Here is a 20060-nt window from a genome sequence, read left to right as displayed (position 1 = left end):
CAGGGCTGCCCTGGGGGTGTTAGGGGCGGGCGGGGGCCCCAGTTTCGGAGCAGGGACGGCAGTCGCTGGCTCCTTTCGGGACCGCCCCAGGTAACCGCTCCTCCCCCGCTAGCCCCTCCCCTGCGCCCCGCCCGCCCCGGGTGCTCTCCGGAGGCCGCGGGAGGGGCGAGCCGAGACCGGGGCGGGGCCAGAGCGCGGGCCCTCCCCTCCCCGTGCTCCCTCCCCCCCACTCCTCCCTGTCCTCCCTCCCCCCCCTACTCCCTCCCTCCGCGCGCCCCGCCCCGGGGGCACTCTCGCCGCCGCCGCCCGCGCGTGCCACTCCCGGGACGGTTCCTGCGCGGCGCCCGCCGGCCGCACCATGGCTCCCCGGGCCGCCGTCGCGCTGCTGCTGGTCGGCCTGCTCGGCACGCTGGTGCCCGCTCGGGGTGAGCCATCTGTGGGGGCCTGGGGGTGGGGCGCGGTGCAGGGGGCGCGGGCCAGCCGGGGGACAGGCGTGGGGACGCGCGTCCGGGCACCCCCCACCACCCCGGGGAGGGCCTCGGGGGCGCACAGTGGGGGGCGGGTGCAGGGGCGCAGCGGGGACCCCGGAACCCTCCTCCCCGCGGGACGAACGGGACGCGCTGTGCCAGCGGGTAGCCAACGCCCCGGGAGGCGGCACCACTGTGCAACTTTCTTTCTGGGCGGGTGTGGACTTGTTCCAGAGGCCCAGGGCGCTGAGTGTTTCCAAAATCAGAAACTCGGGCAGTTGGAGGTTCCCCGGGGGAGCCGGGGGGCCCTGGATGCCCGCAGGCGGGTGACTTCTTAGGTCCCGGTCTCCCCCCCCCCCCCCCCCCCGCAGCGGTCCTGGTCCCCCCGGCGCTCTCCCGGGCCCCAGTCTTTGTTCCTGCGCGGGGAGCCACGCCCTGCACTCCGGGCCTAAATTTGGACTGGGCTGTGCAGCGGGCCCCAGCCGGGGGAGCGGGGGTGGGGGGACTTAGGGCGAACTTGGAGCTCCGGGCGCGCTCACCAGCCCTGTGTGCGCACGCTGCCCTGGGGACCTGGGCGCTGTGCTGCGCGCCCGCTGGAAACAGACGTGTGGCCTCAGCAGATTTGCGTGCGCTCCAGGAAATAATTCGGAAAACGCGGGGAAAGTGTCAGGACACCAGGAGACGGAAAGGGGCCGTGACCCCACCACCCTCGCTTTGCGCGCCGGCCCGGCGTGTTTCTGCTCCTTTGCCTGTGTTTTCGGGGCGTTCGCCTTTGCAAGCGGCATCTGGGATCATGTTTCTCTCTGTCTCTCTCTCTCCTTTCCAAAGGAGAGCTGGATTTTGCTGGACGTGGCGTTTTTAAAGCCCCCCCCCCCCCCACCGCTGGACGATTATTATGATTTTTTTTTTTTTTTCCTCCTGTTAATATGGCTAGATTTTTAGGACACAGCCAGGCGGGGCAGAGTCTTGTCAGCACAGGTCTGATGATGAGAGGAGGACACATTTTGGGAACAGGGATCGCGACACGAGGTCTGGATTGTGCTGGGAAGGTTCCTTGTGTTAGTGACGCCTGGCTCCGCGCGGGGGCGGGGGCGTGGGGTTATGTTTTGCGTCCTTGGCCTCCTGCTTGGTTCAGGAAAGATCTGCGACGTGGGGAACGTTTGCGCTTTTGAAACGGGCTTCATGCCCGCCCTGCGCTGGCTTTACGGAAGATGAATTCTGGTCTGTGGGGGATGTGTTGGAACACTTTACAGCCTGCTGGGGAGGGCCTGGCATGCGTTTCCAAGTTGTGCCTCCTTCTTCCTTAAAGAAATGCGTTTCTTCATCTGCCCCTGGCTGCTGCTTGTGTCTCCCCGGGTGGTTGTATTTCTGCTGTTCAATTGCATGGCTCCTGTTCCAAGGAACTTTCCGAACGGGGTTCCGGGGTGGGGGGGGGGGGGTTGCTGACTGGCGTCTGGCCCACGGAGCTCTTCCTGTGTGCGGGAAATGGAGAAGTGCCTTTGGTGGCTCTAGGATGTGCCATCTGCTGGGGTTGGAGGAACATGAAAACAGGCCCACAGGACACAGGGCTGCAAGAAAAGGGGACGGTCCCAGAGTCCAAGACCTGCGTGGGGTGAGGGGGAAAGTCTGGAGTAGCCATGGTGTTTGCTCACCGCTCTGGGGTTCTGGGTCTGGGTGGGGGGCAGCCTTAGATTCTTGGGGCCCCAAACTAGTCATTTTGTGATTTTTTTTTTTTTTTTTTTTTTTTTTTTTTTTAAAGAAAAAACCATAGCCTGGTTAGCCCGGAGTCACCTGGTTTCCGTAGATTGTGCTGGGAAACTCCAAGATTGGTGATGATTTTACTAAAATCTCTGGCACCTCAGTGGCTCAGGTCATGTCGCGGTTTGTGGGTTCGAGCCCCGCGTGGGCCCCGTGCTCACAGCTCAGTACTTGGAACCTGCCTCGGATTCTGTGTCTCCCTCTCTGTCTGCCCCTCCCCCGCTCACACTGTTTCTCTCTGTCTCTGTCTCAAAAACAAATAAACGTTAAAAAAAATAAGAAAAGAAAATTACTGGTGACCCCGTGGTGGGGGAGGCGATGGGAGCCAGCCTTGCCCCAAAAGAGCAGAGAAAGAATGGGGCTGTAGTACGCGTCCCGTCCGTCCATCGTCTTACCCGGGTCCTTCCGGCCACCTCCTTACCGGTGGGGTTGAGGGTAGGGCTGTGCTGCTCCAAACACACCAATGGGTTTTGAACGCGGAAGCGCTTTGGAGTTGGTGAAGGTCAGAAGACACTTTGCTACAGAAATACGTGTCTGGCTTGGGCTCCACGCTGGCTGCAAAAGCCCCTTGAGCCTGGGGAGGGACCTTTGTTTTTAATAGTACAGGGCGGGTTTCAGAGGCCTTGGGACCCGGGATCCCGGGTTCCTGGGTTTCTTCTGAAATTCCCGCTGGAGTGGAGACCCTCGGAAGGAAACAAGAGGCAGTTTCGACTCTCCCAGAGCAGGGATTTCACCATGAGGGGGAGGGGGGCCCCTGGTGTGTGGTGGGTGGAGACCACAGACCATTGGCTTCACCTACAGTGCCCAGGAGGCCCCATCCCAGGGAGAGTGTCAAAAGCGAGCCGTCGGCTTTTTTTGTGCACCTTCCTGGTGGCTCTCGTCTCGTCTCTGCCTTTCTTGCCAGAAGACAGGGCCTTGACGATCCCGCCTGTTTGACCGCCTGCCCTTTGGGCTCTGATAAAACTTAACTGCCCTTCACTGACCTCTGCCCTGTGGCTTTTGTTTTTTTCAGTCTTCAGTCGATGCTGCTAACACTTTCTGTGTGTGTGTGTGTGTGTGTGTGTGTGTGCATCTCGAGATAGGAAAACAGTTTTTGTAGATTTTTTTTTATCTTCATCCGGATTCTCTGTTGGCTGCCTGCTCTCATTTAGTAAAGAATGTGGCTCACGCACTACGTTTTAACCAAGCCCGCATCCAGGAGTCCGGGCGGGATGTCGAGCGGGATCTGTGGGGGTGGGGGGGCCTCTGGTTCGCACCCACGTGGGGATCCTGGTGTTTCCTCCCGCTGAGAGTTTCCAGTTCACGTGGCTTCCTGTAGGGGGAAAAGAGTCCTAGGTGGTTTGTGACTTACGCGGACGGGCGTTTGGAGGCTCAAAATTCCTCAGCTTTTTGGGTCTGCGTGGAATCATCCCGATGCTCACGAAGCGGACGAGCGTTTTACAGGGGGCGTGGGTGCGGGGGCGGGGTCGGACAGACACACGGGGCGCAGGCCGCCTCCCTGGGTCCTCCTGTGCTTTGTTCTGACATCTGGGCGCCTGTCCCACGTGAATCAGAGATCCTTCAGGGCCGTCCTGACCCAGTTCTGGGGTTGACAACAGAGTGTGTTTATGGGGCTCCAGAAGTCCTTTCGGGGGCGGCGGGGGGCAGGGGGGGAGTGTGGGAAACACATTCCACATACAGAGGGGCTTTTGCGAAACCCCAGAATGACACAGGGTTAACAAGGGCCAGCAGGCATTTTAATCCCCAGGGAACCTGCGGAAACAAGTCTTTCCTGCTGGTGTTACTTGTCCGGAGAAATGCAAAGGGACAGGAAGGGTGTTGTTGTGGGGTTGTGAGCACACACAAGGTCTCCTCCCCTTCCAGACAGCGTTTCCAGGGAAGGAGAGGGGCCAGAGAGCTGTGTGGTTATGCAGCAAGCTTGTGACCAAAACACCGTGCCTGCGTGTGTGTGCGTGCGTGCGCGTATGCATGTATTGTGTGTGCATGTGTACATGTGTGCGCGCGTGTGTATGCATGCACTGTGTGTGCGTGTGCGTGCATGTATGCGCGTACTGTGTGTGCACGTGTACGTGTGTGCATGCGTGTATGTACTCTGTGTGCACGTGTGTGCGTGCATGTATGCATGTATTGTGTGTGCACGTGTGTGAGCGTGCGTGTGTGTATGCATGCATTATGTGCGTTGTGTACGTGTGTGTGCATGTGTGTATGCATGTATTGTGTGCATCTGTGCATGTGCACATGTTTGGGTGTGTGTGTATGCAGGCATGTGCACACCTGTGTGCACGCACACGTGTTTGTGTATGCACGAGTGTGTTGGTACGTGTGCACATGCTGCATGTGTGTTTGTACATATGTGCATGTGTGAGTGCTTGTGCGTGTGTGCACACACATTGTGTGGATGCACATCTGTGCGCATATGCATGAATGTGGAGAGTGCACACGTGTATGTGCACACTTGTGTGTGCGCAGGTGAGCGTGTGTGTGTAGGCGTGTGTCCAAGTGCGCGCGTGTGTATGTGCATGCTTGTGTGTGCATGTGTGCATACGTGTGTGTGCAGGCGGGTGTGTGAGTGCACGCGTGTGTATGTGCACGCTTGTGTGTGCACAGGTGAGCGTGTGTGTGCAGGCGTGTGTGTCTGAGTGCGCGCGTGTGTATGTGCATGCTTGTGTGTGCATGTGTGCGTACATGTGTGTGCAGGAGTGTGTCCGAGTGCACGCATGTGTACGTGCACGCTTGTGTGTGCACGGGTGAGCGTGTGTGTGTGTGCAGGCGTGTGTCTGAGTGCACGCGTGTGTATGTGCACGCTTGTGTGTGGGCGCGGGTGAGCGTGTGTGGGTACGCATGTGTGTGCAGGCATGTGTGTCCGAGTGCGCGCGTGTGTACGTGCACGCTTGTGTGTGCACGGGTGAGCGTGTGTGTGTGTGTGCAGGCGTGTGTCCGAGTGCACGTGTGTGTACGTGCACGCTTGTGTGTGCACGGGTGAGCGTGTGTGTGTGTGCAGGCGTGTGTCTGAGTGCACGCGTGTGTATGTGCACGCTTGTGTGTGGGCGCGGGTGAGCGTGTGTGGGTACGCATGTGTGTGCAGGCATGTGTGTCCGAGTGCGCGCGTGTGTACGTGCACGCTTGTGTGTGCACGGGTGAGCGTGTGTGTGTGTGTGCAGGCGTGTGTCCGAGTGCACGTGTGTGTACGTGTGCGCGGGTGAGCGTGTGTGTGCGCACAGGCGTGTGTACGAGCGCACACGTGTGTGTGCGCGTGTGCATGCATGTGTGCGCACGCATGTGTGCTCCACAAGCAATCCGCCCACGTGGCAGACACAGAAAACCACCACTTGCCCGTGGCTCCGCTGAGACCGCCCACTGTGCACGTGAGCGGCTCGTTTAGACCCGCATTTCCTTGCGCTTGAGAAAGAACCAGATTCTGGAGTCAAGGAGAACGGTTCCCTCATGTGGTTCCCCGTTTCCACCGGGGGACTCGTTTCCATTGACATCAGCCCTGACCCACACACCAGCCCCCCCCCCCCCGTGCGGGCCGGGTCATAGCGCCCCCCGAGGGCCGCGCGCTGAAGGCGGGTCGACCGTTGGTGTCCCCGTGCCGCCATATGGCTTGGGCGCGTTGGCTGATGCACCAGCCCCTCCGGGTGTTTCCCGCGTGCGCGTCGCGGGTGAACGGAGACTGAGCCCGGTTCCCATTTGGATGCAGCGCGTTCACAGGATCTTCCACCGCTCTGGACACGGAGGACGTCCCTTACTTGAGTCTTTTGCTCTTAGCTTGCCCAGTCGTTAGACTAGATTTGGGAGATGGCGGCACGGGTGCGTTTCAGCCGCGCCTGGGCGCGACTCAGCCTTGCCACTCTCCCTAGTGTGGCCCCGCTAGACGTATTATTAAAATCCCCTAAACAGGAAACCACATGCTTCCTTTCCCCTCCCCCCGCTCCGCGAGTCAGACCTCAAACCAGTGTGTTTCTCGAACGGCAGCTCGGGACCCGCTGACGGGCTGTGAGTTTCCCGTGCGGCCGGCGGCCTTGGAAAAGAAGAAAGTTCGCCAGAGGATAAACCGTCCCTATGTTCTTCACGAGCCCCGCTAAGTGCATGCCTGAGGCTTCCGTATTCGTGACCCCGGGTGGCAGGCACAAGTGTTTAAATGCACTCGCATGATCCAGACGCCTCTCAGTCACGTTCCTTTCTGGCCTCGGAAGTTTGGGATCGGATCCCTTCGTTTCCGAGAAGCGCGTGTGCCAACGTGCTCGTGGATCCTTCAGAGTACTTTTCGAAAAACAATAATTGTAATTCCTTCAGTGAACTGCCCTCCCTGGGAAGTCAGCCCAAGAGGCAGAGCGGCTGCGTTCGGCCCCTCGGGAAGTCATTACTCATCCCGAGATGACGAGGCCCGAGATTCCTGGCTTCTTCTGTTTGGTCCCCATCCCTGTGGTGGGATGGCTGGTCCGTGGCAAGGGCAAGGGCTGTGTAGCAGAACATATGCACCGTGGACCCGCGATATTGGCTCACAGAGAATAAGTAGACTATGTTGTCTTTGGGACACGGGGCCTCGCGGCCAAGTTGATTTTGTAGATTCTACAAGAACCCCGAAACGGCCGGTCTCCTTCTGTGGCTGTCACCTGCCTTCTCTTAAAGAGAGGGGCTGTGTTCTGTTCTCAGTGTGAACACAAACCGTGGTGTTTGCCCCAAGCTCCCCTCACGCTGGGCCCCAGCGCACCCCAGCAAAAGAAGGGAGGAGGTAAGGGGAACGATCCAAGGCAGGAAAGGAAGGAGACCATGGGGTCTCAGTGAGTGGGGCTGCAAGAGAGTTGAGGCCCCAGCCCCTTCCTGCTGGGAACTTACTTAAGGACCCATGGGCCGGCTGGAGTAAGGTAGCACCTGAAGCTTGGGATTGATGATTGATGGCTTGATGATTGATTGTAGATGATAAATGGTACATTTCACATGAAGGATGGATAGATTCACAGATTGATAATTAGTGGACAGATAGATAGATAGATAGATAATGACAATGGGTGGATGGATGGATGGATAGATAGATACGATGATGGATGGACGCATGGATGATGGATGGATGGATAGACAGAATGCATGGATGGATGGATGGATGGATGGATAAATAAATGAATGCAAATGGATATATGGATATATGCATACATAGATACATAGATAATGATGATGAATATATAGGTAGATAGATAATGAAGGATAGATGGATAGATGGATACATATTATGATGGATGAATGCATGGATGATGGATGGATGGGTAGATAGATACATAATGATGAATGGATAGATGATGATGATGGACAGATATGATGGTGGATGAATGCATGGATGATGGATGGATAGACAGAATAGATACATCATGACAATGGATGGTTGGATGGATGGATAGATGGGTAGATAGATAGATAGGTATAATGCATGGGTGAATGGATGGATGGATGGATAGATAGAATAGATAATGATGATGGTTGGATTGATGGAGAGATAGATATGATGTATGAATGCATGGATGATAGATGGATGGGTAGATACATAATGATGAATGGATAGATGATGATGATGATAGATGGATAGATATGATGATGGATGAATGCATGGATGATGGATGGATAGATAGATAGATATGATGGATAGATAGATATGATGGATAGATAGATAGATAGATAGATAGATAGATAGATAGATATAATGGATGAGTGAATGGATGGATAGATAGATAGATAGATAGATAGATAGATAGATAGATAGATATGATGGATGGGTGAATGGATGGATAGATAGATAGATAGATAGATAGATAGATAGATAGATATGGATGGATAGATAGATAGATATGGATGGATAGATAGATAGATAGATAGATATGATGGATGGGTGAATGGATGGATAGATAGATAGATAGATAGATAGATATGGATGGATGGATAGATAGATAGATATAATGGATGGGTGAATGGATGCATGGATGGATAGATAGATAGATAGATAGATAGATAGATAGATAGATATGATGGATGGGTGAATGGATGGATGGATAGATAGATAGATATGGATGGATAGATAGATAGATAGATATGGATGGATAGATAGATAGATATGGATGGATAGATAGATAGATATGGATGGATAGATAGATAGATAGATATGATGGATGGGTGAATGGATAGATAGATAGATAGATAGATAGATAGATAGATAGATAGATATGGATGGATAGATAGATAGATAGATATAATGGATGGGTGAATGGATGCATGGATGGATGGATGGATAGATAGATAGATAGATATGATGGATGGGTGAATGGATGGATGGATAGATAGATAGATAGATAGATAGATAGATAGATAGATATGGATGGATGGATAGATAGATAGATATGGATGGATGGATAGATAGATAGATATGATGGATGGGTGAATGGATGGATGGATAGATAGATAGATAGATATGATGGATAGATAGATAGATAGATAGATGGATATGGATGGATAGATAGATAGATATGATGGATGGGTGAATGGATAGATAGATAGATAGATAGATAGATAGATAGATGGATATGGATGGATAGATAGATAGATAGATAGATAGATATGATGGATGGGTGAATGGATAGATAGATAGATAGATAGATAGATAGATAGATAGATATGGATGGATAGATGGATAGATAGATAGATAGATAGATATGATGGATGGATAGATGTATGGATGGGAGGATATATGGATGGATGGATGTTGAGGTGGATAGATAGGTAGATAGATAGAATAGATGGGTTGGATGGATGAACAGATGGATGACGGATGGATGGGTGGGTGGACACAATGTAGAATCCATGAGGAGTTGGAGAGGCCTCGGTGACTGGTCTTGGATAAGTTCCCAACAGGATTCAGGGGAGTTAAGTTTCTCTAAATATAAGACAATGTCCTGTTTTTCCCTGTGAAGCCACATTACTGAGAAAGGCATCTCCCTCTGTGGTCTATGCAGCCACACCTGGAGATCTCAGTGCAGCTTCCAACACCTGAGCCCAGGTGGCCCCAAGGCTCTGGTCTTGCCATCCAGCATAAACCAGATTACACAGATGGGGCTGGGCAAGAGTGATTCCTCCAGACTCTCAGGGGACCCCGCTGTGGGGCCAGGCTTGAGAACCTCGGAGGTTCTCTGAGAACCTCAGGGTCACTGAGCCGGTCTGCAGGTGCAACCTTCGCTCAGGCATCAGGACAGAGAACTGGCTTAATGCAACTGGCTTCCTCTGCGACCCTGCGTGTATTTTCTCCTGTGCATTAAAACGTGAAGTATTCTGAGAAGGAGTGTCCAGCCCTCCTAAAAGGGCCTCACGAGTCAGGGCAGAGAGTAGTTAAGGGCTCTTGCATTTCTCTGAGAAAAATGTTAGGGGGACGGGTATGAGTCTCAAACAAACAAAAACAAGGCAGAAATGGAGAAAGGAGCATGAATCGAGAAAGATTCAGAAGATGAAATCAACAGGATTTGGTGACGGATGCAATATTTGAGGAAGGAGCTGGCAGGAGTGAAGGGGGGCTCTTCCATCTGAGAGTCTGGGCAAATGGCCATATCACAAAAGGTAAGAGTGAAGGAGGACACGTACGGCGAGGAGAAAATAAGGAGAGGTTCCAGATACAGAGAGCACTGGAGATACCACGCGTGCAACCAGAGGGAGCTGGTTTGGAAGCTGTTGTCTACGTACGCCTGACTTGGAGACAGGCTCGGGCGTGGCACCTTAGGGAAGGTGGTGCTGGCATCCCAAGAGGTACACACAGGAGCTTCCTGTCCAGCAGCAGGGCACAGGGTGCTCAGCTAAGGCTCGTGTTCCTGTCTGTATTCCCTGTCCCCGATCCCTTCCCCAGCCCCAGGCCGGCTCCCTGTGTTGTGACCCTCCTTTCCTGGTGGCTGATATATGCTCACGATTTGCGGTGATGAGTCCAGCTGCTTTCAGAGCAAGGAGACGTGTACACCTCCACCTGGGAGCCCCTGGAGACAGGCTGCTCTATGTCTCTTGGCCATGTGTCTACCACCCAGATAGCTATTTGTCCATCCGTCCTGTCTTTCTATCCATTCTGTCTGTCAATCTGTCCACCCATCCATCTATCATTGTATGTATGTATGTATGTATGTATGTATGTATCTATCTATCGTCCATCCATCCATCCATCCATCCATCCATCCATCAGTTCATCCACTCACTCATCCACCCATCTAACCATCCATCCATCCATCTACCCATCCAACCATCCACCTATCCATTCACCCATCCACTTATCTGCCCATACACCTGTCCATCCATCATCCATCCACTTATCCACCCACCCACTCACCCATCCATCCATCCAACCACCCATCCATCCATCCATCCGTCCATCATTTCTTTCATCTACATATTCATGTATCCATCCATCTGTCCAGCAGCCCACCCATTTATCCATCCATCCATCCATCCATCCATCCATCCATCCATCCATCTGTCTAACTCTTCTCCCATCCATCCATCCACCTGTCCACCTGTCCATCCATCCATCCATCCATCCATCCATCCACCCACCCACCCACCCATCTTTCCATCCACCCAGCCACCCATCCCTCCCCTCCATCCATCCACCCATTCAACCAACCATCCATGCATCCATCCATCCTTCCCCTATATTCATCCCTCCCCTCCATCCATCCATCCATCCACCCACCCACGCACCCATCCTTCCATCCACCCAGCCACCCATCCATTCAACCATCCATCCATCCATCCATCCATCCATCCATCCACCCACCCACCCATCTTTCCATCCACCCAGCCACCCATCCATTCAACCATCCATCCATCCATCCATCCATCCATCCATCTATCCATCCATCCATCCATCCATCCATCCCTCCCCTCCATCCACCCACCCATTCAACCAACCATCCATGCATCCATCCATCCTTCCCCTATATTCATCCCTCCCCTCCATCCATCCATCCATCCATCCATCCATCCATCCACCCACTTATCCATCCATCCATCCATCCAGCCAGCCAGCCAGCCAGCCACCTACCTGTTTATCCACGCACCTACCCACATACCTATCCATCTGTGCATCCATCCATCCATCCATCCATCCATCCATCCATACACCCACCCATCTGTCTGTCCAGCTATGTGCCTGGCCATCCATTCATCAAAATACCCACCCATCCACTCGTCTACCCATCCATCCACCTACCTTTATGTATTTGTCTGACACATCCATCCGCTCACCCATCTACCCAGAAGCCCACTCACCCATCCATGTGTCCGCTTACCCACACAGCCAGCCACTGGCTCTCCCGCTTGCCTTCTGTCAGCACAGATCGAATGTCCAGTGGCATCTGTATTCTCTCCACACTGTTGGCTTGGGCGCCTGCAGAAGAAATCCCTGGTCCCCATCGTCTGTTCTCTGCCTGGCGAGTGGCGGGGAAGGTACCCCTTCTGGTGCGGTGTCCTGAGGGGAGCAGGGACCAGTGTCCCCCAGAGAGGCCAGAGAGAGCTCCTGGCAGGTGGAGACCACCCTGGGCGCCCTGCATAGACCATCATAGCAACAGAAGCCTGAAGGGGGGAGAGGGCTTTTCAGGCTGGGGCAGTGGCTTGAAAACAGCAAACGAAGGTATGGGAGCCGGTGGGGCCGTGGGGAGGTCTCAGGTAGCTTGTGTGCGGGCTGGGGAGACAGAATGCTGCAGGGACACAGCTTATTTCTGGCTGTGGAACCCCAGGGGTACGTGACGGGCGGCCTCGGTTGCCAGGATGTGTGTGTGAAACTCACCTGGACGGTTGCAAGGAGACAGGTGCACATTCGCACTTGGCTCTGCAAGATCCCCTCGGTGACGGGCGGCGTGCAGACCCAGCTGGAGGGACACGGGCTGTTGGCAGAGTCTGGACCAAGGGATCAGAGGCGAGGGACAAGGCATCTCAAGGAATTAAAAGCCTGCGATGCCGGTGGGCTTTCAGACACCGGCGCCTGGGTCCCGGCTCACAGAGTCTCTGATCTGATTGGCCTGGAGCATGGCCTGAGCGTCCGTGCTTAGGAAATCACCCGCAGCCCGAGTTGAGAATTCGCGAGGAAATGCGTCAGTCTACACCCAGGGGGAGTGACAGAGGGCTTCCTGGAGGAGGCAGCATTTTCTCGGGGCTTTGAGGTACGAATAGGAGTTCTCACGGTAATGCACGACAGGGTCGTGGATGGATGCTCTGGTGGACACATGACCCAAGGCGGGAGAAGGTAACCGCGCAAATCCCCTAGGAGCAACGATGGGGCGAGTACCCACTCATTCAGCGTTCCCCACATTTCGTGCGGTGTAACCTGCATGAATCATGTAATTAATAGGCAGAAACGTCCAGTCTGTTTTGGGACCTCGGGCCAGTTTCTGGAGCCGCAGACGGCTCCGTGAGCTGATAATGTCTGCGCTCGTTTAAGGGGTCATTTGGGGCCAGTCCAGGTGGGGGGGGGGTGCAGGGAGCAGTGGGAGGGAGCACCCTTGGGGGCTGGGAGTCAGACAGGAGCTCGCCCTGTGGGGAGCCATGCCTCCCCTGCCCCGGGGGGAGGGAGCGGTGGAGATGGTCTGGAAGCAGCCACAGCGGGGAGAGAGTGGAGGGTCCAGGCCAGCAGGGCCAGCAAGCCGCGTGTGATTTGCGTGTTTTTTTAATGCTTATTTATTTTGCAGAGAGAGAGAGTGTGTGTGCATGTGAGCAGGGGAGGGGCAGAGAGAAAGGGGTGGGACAGAGGATGTGAGGCTTGCTTTCCCGACTTGCTTTCTGTTCTAATTCTATACTTTTGTGGGGCGCCTGGGTGGCTAACTCAGTGGAGCGCCCGACTTCGGCTCAGGTCACGATCTTAGGGTTGGTGGGTTCGAGCCCCGCGTCGGGCTCTGTGCTGACAGCTCGGAGCCTGGAGCCTGCTTCCCATTCTGTGTCTCCCTCTCTCTCTGACCCTCCCCCGTTCATTCTCTGTCTCTCCGTGTCTCAATAAATAAATGCTACAAAACATTTTTTTAATTAATCCTATATATTTGCTTATATGATTTATAACTTCTCTGTATAATTATAAATCAGATAATTTGCAGTTTCTATAATACATTATAAATATCTTTTGTTCCTATTGTAATTTTCTTTGTGTAAGTGACTTCTAGTTTAGATATAATTTGTCTATAGGATTTGTAAGGTCTGTGTATAACCTATATAATTTGCAATTGTTGTCATTTATTATTGTAAGTATATTTATATATATTGCTTTATGTAAATATAAATGCAATTTATTCTAAATTAATATCTATAATTCATTACATATTGTATATGGAATTCTATATTCTATATAGAAATATATATGAATATAGAACAGATATATTGAGAATATGTATTACGTATATAGAATCGTTACATATTAGATATAGTTAGAATATAATAGGATATATGTATTTCCATGTAAATATACATATAAAATTTATTCCAAATTATGTCTATAATTTATTCCATATTCCATATATAATTCTGTATTTTATATATGTGAATATAGCGAATTTTTTCCAAATATGTATATTATTCCAGATTCTACATGTAATTCCATATTTATATATACGTGAGCATATACAATTTATTCTAAATATGTCTATAATCTATTTTGCATTCCATATACAATCTTGTTTTCTATACATATAGGTGTATATTTACAAATATATGTCTATAATCTATGTTCTATATAGAACCCATGTTCTATATAGAATTTTATATTCTGTATACATGTGAATATACATAACTTATTTGTTTTTTTTTTTTAATTTTTTATTAACATTTATTTATTTTTGAGACAGAGAGAGACAGAGCATGAACAGGGGAGGGGCAGAGAGAGAGAGAGACACAGAATGTGAAACGGGCTCCAGGCTCTGAGCTGTCAGCACAGAGCCCGACACGGGGCTCGAACTCACGGACTGTGAGATCATGACCTGAGCCGAAGTCGAACGCCCAACCGACTGAGCCACCCAGGCACCCCAATAACTTATTTCAAATATATGTCTGTAAATCTATATGCTATATATAATTCTATATCGTATGCGTATGTAAATATGTATAACGTTTTCCACGTATATGTCTATAATTTAAGTTCTACATAGAATCCTATGTTCTACGTATATGTACGTATGTATAAAACTTATTCCAAACGTATGTGTATAACTTACTCCATATTCCACCTGCCCGGGGGCGGGGGGCGGCTCGGGGACTGCGTGTGGCTGGGCTTGTGTCCCCATGTGACACCGATGTGAGTCGGGAGGGGCTGCAGGAGGGAGGTGCCGTGGGGGTGACTCATGCATGTGTCCTGCCAGGCGTGGCCTCGCCCCGTGTGAGTCACCCTGGGTCCCCCGAACATCTGCAGCTGTGAGGGGTGTTGGGCGTCTGGGGAGGCACAGGCTTTGTTCACAGCGGCCGGCTTCCTCCTGGACGGGGGACTCTGTGCCCGAGTGCGGGCCCCGGGGCCCAGGCTCCCTTCCGCGTGGTCGGGCCTGGCGGCCCCACGTGCTGCTGTTTCCTCCGGCTCCGTCGGCCCCGGGAGGCAGTCTGGGGAGCAGGCAGCACGGCGGGGGCTGTGTAGACGGATAGATTAAGTCAGGCTGGAAATACACTGGGCGGTGTTCCTGGCCGTCAAGTGCTGGCTGTTGAATCATTGCATTTCTTGCCGGTTCCTGTGGGGGTTTCAGCGGATCTCGATGTGTGTGCGTGACTTTTGCAGACATCTGCACAATTGTGCAACAGCTGGCAGCCAAGCTCTTGCTCTGGGGTTCGAGGGGGTTCTGCGTGCACAAGGGGGGTGGGGAGCAGGGTGGAAAGGGGGCATCGCTCCTTTGCCCATGCGCCGTGAGACCTGCCCTTGGCTGACCTTGGGGTCCTGGGAGCAGCGGGCTCCAGACTTTGTTTTGGCGACAGTATGGGGACCTTCTGTGTGGTGTGCATTGCAGAGGGTTCTGGGGGAGAACCACGGCAGAGAGGGCAGCCTGGGGCTGTGGGGGGCTGGAGGGTGCTGGCTGGCAGGGTGCCCCCACCCCTGCTTCGTCTGCTCTTACAGGGTTTGTGTGGAGGCCACGTGGGGTCAGCAGCAGGGGCACCAAGGGGACCCACGAGCTCAAGGAGCTGCCCCGGCAGGTTGTGCAGGGTGAGGAGGCAGCATTTTATTAGCGAGTTCTGAGTCGATGGTTACAGTCAGCCTGCATGCACACACAGACCATGCACATGTATATATGCACACATATGCACACAGAGCATGCACGCGCATGTACACATGCATACACACATGTGCATGCACACAGACCGTGCACACATCTGTATATATCCACACATGCGCACACAGACCATGCACACATGTGTATGTAGGCACACACACATGCATGCACACAGAGGCTGTGCACACGTGTATACATGCACACGCAGAGACCATGTGCACATGTGTATATATCCACACACACATGCACACACAGGCCATGCACATGTATATATCCACACGTATGCACACAGACCATGCACGCACATGTACACACACATACACACATTTGCACGCCCACAGATCGTGCACACGTCTGTATATATCCACACATGCGCACACAGACCATGCACACGTGTATATCCACACATATGCACACAGAGCATGCACATGCATGTACACATGCATACACACATATGCACGCCCACAGACCGTGCACACGTGTGGATATATCCACACATGCACACACAGACCATGCAGACATATATATGCACACGCATGTACACATGTATACACACATATGCACACGTCTGTATATATCCACACATGCGCACACAGACCATGCACACATGTGTATATAGGCACACACATGCACGTACACAGAGGCCGTGCACACGTGTACACATGTACACACATGCACACGCAGAGACCATGTGCATGTGTGTATATATCTACACATACATGCACACACAGACCATGCACACGTATATATCCACACATATGCACACAGACCATGCACGCACATGTGCACATGCATACACACGTATGCACTCACACAGACTATGCACACGTGTGTATATATCCACACACAAGTGCACAGACCACGTACACGTATATATCCACACATATGCACACAGACCATGCACGTGCATGTACACATGCACACACACAAACCACACCTACACACGCCTGCACATGTGCGCACACACATGCACACACACACGCACACACACGCACACACACGCACACACACACATGACAGAGGGGACAATCACAGACCCCAGCCTGGGTCACATGTCGCATAGAAGCGAACACCTCCCCACCCTGACCTGGCTCGCGGGGATGTTCGTGCGGCCTGAAATGTCTAGCACTTCCTGAGCTGGGGCTGGTGTCCCTTAACATTCTGACCTCACAGGTACGGTCACTGGCCTTACAGCTGACCGGACAGCCCGATCAGGCTTCTCCAAGGCTCGTCCCCTTTCCTCTCCTGCAGCCCATCAGAAACGGCTTCTGAACAACAGCACTAAAATGGTTTCAATAAACGCGGTAGCAACCGGATCAAAGAACAAGGCACATCAGGGCACTTTCCCCCCTTCTCGGGGACCCGGGAGCTTAAGCAATATTTTTGTGTGTGTTCTGTGGGTTGTCTGCTGATTCTGCAGGAAGCATAGTTCGGCTGTGTGGTCACAGACGTGGGTCACGTGAGGCGCGAGTTTTCCCTCTGTGTGTTTTCCATCATGTGGGAACTCGTTACTCATTTAATGCAAGGGGTCTGCTGTTCATGAATCAGGCTCGGACCAAATCAGCACGTTTTCTGACTCTCGTAACTGCAGCTACGTTTTAAGATCATTGCCGTTTCGAACATCCCCCAACATCTTACTTTTCGGGATGTGAACGTGGACATGGGGGCCAGATGAGAAGCCCCAGCTCGTCCTACGTTCTAAAAAGCTGCCAGGGGCGCCTGGGTGGCTCAGTCGGTTAAGCGTCCGACTTGGGCTCAGGTCACGATCTCGCGGTCCGTGAGTTCGAGCCCCACGTCGGGCTCTGTGCTGACGGCTCGGAGCCTGGAACCTGCCTCGGATTCTGTGTCTCCCTCTCTCTGACCCTCCCCTGTTCATGCTCTGTCTCTCCCCGTCTCAAAAATAAATAAAACATTAAAAAAAAATAAAAAAAAAATAAGTAAACGTTAAAAAAAAATTTTAAAGCTGCCACACGCCGGCAACCTCACAAAACCCATCAGCCCCTTTCTGTGTATTTCGTTAATTTTCACGTTTGTACGTTTCTTATACGTAATCAGACTTTTTTTTTTTTCTTTTTTGCCTCGTAGGCCAGGATTTCGATTTGTCGGATGCCCTCGACGGTGAGTGCTCTTAAAATTTCGTAGCTGTGACAAGTGGGAGGTAATGTTAAAATTTAGGCTCACACAGGACAGTGAGTTTTACCTGCACGTAGTTAAGTATAACACAGCCTGTACGGGGGTCAATGCCTTCGTATACACCGTATACATGCTCTTGGTCTCAGTGAAAACCTTGCTCGGCACCTGTTAATGGCAGGTCCTCAGCAGGCTCAGTTCCCGAGCAGTCTCGCTCACAGACTGTCTTTTCTCTTTAGACAGTAACAAGAAACCCACAGCGCCCCCCAAGAAGCCCGGCACAGGTAAGAGGCGGACGTCCCTGGCGGGCACGGGACAGATCCCCGCCGTCCCCCCCCCCCCGTCGGCCCCCAGAGCTGCTGGTGAACCCCGTGGGCCCCGTGGTTTCTCTGCAGAAACCGGGACTGACATCCTTGTGGGTTACCAGCTGGCAAAGGGTGTGGGACCAGAGAGCGTTGCAACCCCTAGACGTAGCTGCAGCTCGGAAAGGGTTCGGAACACGCAGGCCACCTCGGTCATCAGGGAGGCTCCCGTCGGGTGGTCCCGCACATCTGGGCCCGGAGACGCCCATCGCAGGTGCACGGCCGCCCACACACGGTGTCACATGTCTGTCCCCAGCGCTCCGAGCCTTGCCTCCCCCGAGGCTGTGGCCACTCTTGGGGGACTTGGGTTCGCCCGTGGCTCTTTTCATGTGACAGTCAGGAATGCAGCTCTGACGTTCTGACCTTGGTGAGACTGGGGCCAGGAAAAGCGTTTAGGGAGCTGGGGAAGCAGGGTCTTCTCTGTTTAGGGGTCTGTTTAGGGGTCTGAATTCCTCCCCGGAGCCTCGGGGCTGATGACACATTTCCCTTGCAGACAGTTCGGACTTGAACTTGGAAGACGCCCTCGGCGGGGGAGGAAGCCGTAAGTATGGTTTTCGGAAGTCTCCCGTGTGGCTGACGGTCCTTCCGATCGCCGCATGAGTATCATTCCCACGAGCGTCGTCTCTCGGAAGCAAGCGATGGCTGTCACCCCCCAAAACGCAGGCGACGGCCTGTCCTTGTTGGCCATTGCTGTTGGGTGTGTGGTTTGCCCCTGTGTGGACCTGCGTTTATTCTTCAACGGGGCTCACCGTCTTTGGGGTGACGGTGTGAGCTCAGGCATGTGACCCGTGCACACACTCACCAAGAGCCCAGCCTGGCTTGTGGCCGCCATATTGAAATGCTCAGTCCAGTTTGAACCGTGGACCCCGCGTTTTCCTTTGGGCTGGGTCCTGCGAATTCCGCAGCCAGTCCAGACATCTGCTTCGGTTTCTGTCGGAAACTTACAGAAGCGTGGGAAGGGCCCAGTTCTCTTGAGGGTGAGTACTGACACTGGGAAAGAAATGGGCAGGGGACTGTGTCCCGGGGTCCCCACCCTGAGAAAGGGCACACTCCAATTCGTAGCTGTTTGGGAAACCAGGCGGAGGTGAACTGATGCCTTTTCCTTGGTTTTCTTTTTTTTCGTGTGTGTGTGTGTGTGTGTGTGTGTGTGTGTTTGCTGACTGCAAAGTGCTCATAAATGCAACGCTTATCTTTTACAAACAGACGACCCAGTACCGCCTAAACCACCCAAACCGAAGCCTAACCCAGACCCCAAGCAGCCTGGATCTTCCGGTAAGACTCCCTCCCCTTCAGGGCCGCTGGGCGTTTCTCAGAGGATAGTGGGCTCCCTTTCAGAGAGGCGCTCATTTCACGGTGGCCTGGGCACCACGTGGGCTCCACGGGGCAAAGTCCTGTGGGGTTTCCAGGAGTGGAAAGCAGCTTTCGAAAAGATGTTTGCTTTTTCTTAATGTTTATTTATTTTTGAGACAGACAGTGTGAGCAGGGGAGGGGCAGAGAGAGAGAGAGGGGAACACAGAATCCGAAGCTGGCTCCGGGCTCCGAGCGGTCAGCACAGAGCCCAATGCAGGGCTCGCACTCATGGACCATGAGATCATGACCTGAGCCCGAGTCACATGCTCAACCGACTGAGCCCCCCAGGTGCCCCTCTGTAGACACATTTAATCTCCGCTATTTTGGGGCTCATTTCTGTAACCCAGAAATGAATTTTGTACATCGCTCCTCACTAGCCACTTAATGAAGAATCCTATTACCTGTTAATAATTTTGCCTTTGTTTTTTAGCTTTTATGAAAAGACTATCATATTACTGGCAAATGGTTTCTTGATCGCGTGTATATATTTATGTTTTTATACTTATATTTTCTCTTTCCTTTCTCTTGTATTGGAATCATTTTGCCTTGGGTAGAAAGCCCAGGACATATTCAGTTTTATCAGGGCCATGTGCTTGTCAATGCATGTGGTCATATATATATTTTTTTCTTTTAACCCATGAGTCTCACGTCGTACGCTGAAGGATGTCCTCCTACAAAGTATGTGGCTTTGTGGAATGACCCGCATTTCATCATGATAGGTTTCGTGAAACTGATGCATTAAATTTGAT

General features: G+C 52.7%; 1 protein-coding gene across 3 annotated transcripts in view; it reads left to right on the top strand.

The window, feature by feature from the left end:
- The first annotated feature begins 274 nt into the window (after nt 1-274).
- The window catches only part of LOC145714910 (CD99 antigen-like), a 32449-nt gene continuing 12663 nt past the window's right edge, over nt 275-20060 (top strand). For 2 of the 3 annotated variants that reach the window (XR_014137045.1, XM_081794440.1), the window contains exons 1-5: nt 275-425; nt 17555-17587; nt 17839-17883; nt 18455-18502; nt 19165-19233. Coding sequence is in view for 2 of the 3 variants with exons in the window: in XM_081794440.1 (XP_081650566.1) it covers nt 359-425; nt 17555-17587; nt 17839-17883; nt 18455-18502; nt 19165-19233 (262 nt within the window). In the remaining variant the exon portion in view is untranslated. The remainder of the gene's footprint in view (nt 426-17554; nt 17588-17838; nt 17884-18454; nt 18503-19164; nt 19234-20060) is intronic. The other variant, XM_081794439.1, reaches the window with a different exon arrangement.

The sequence above is a fragment of the Panthera onca genome, chromosome Y, assembly GCF_046562875.1.
Source record: "Panthera onca isolate mPanOnc1 chromosome Y, mPanOnc1 haplotype 2, whole genome shotgun sequence".
NCBI classification, from domain to species: Eukaryota; Metazoa; Chordata; class Mammalia; order Carnivora; family Felidae; genus Panthera; species Panthera onca.
This window is presented reverse-complemented; position numbering and strand designations above follow the sequence as displayed.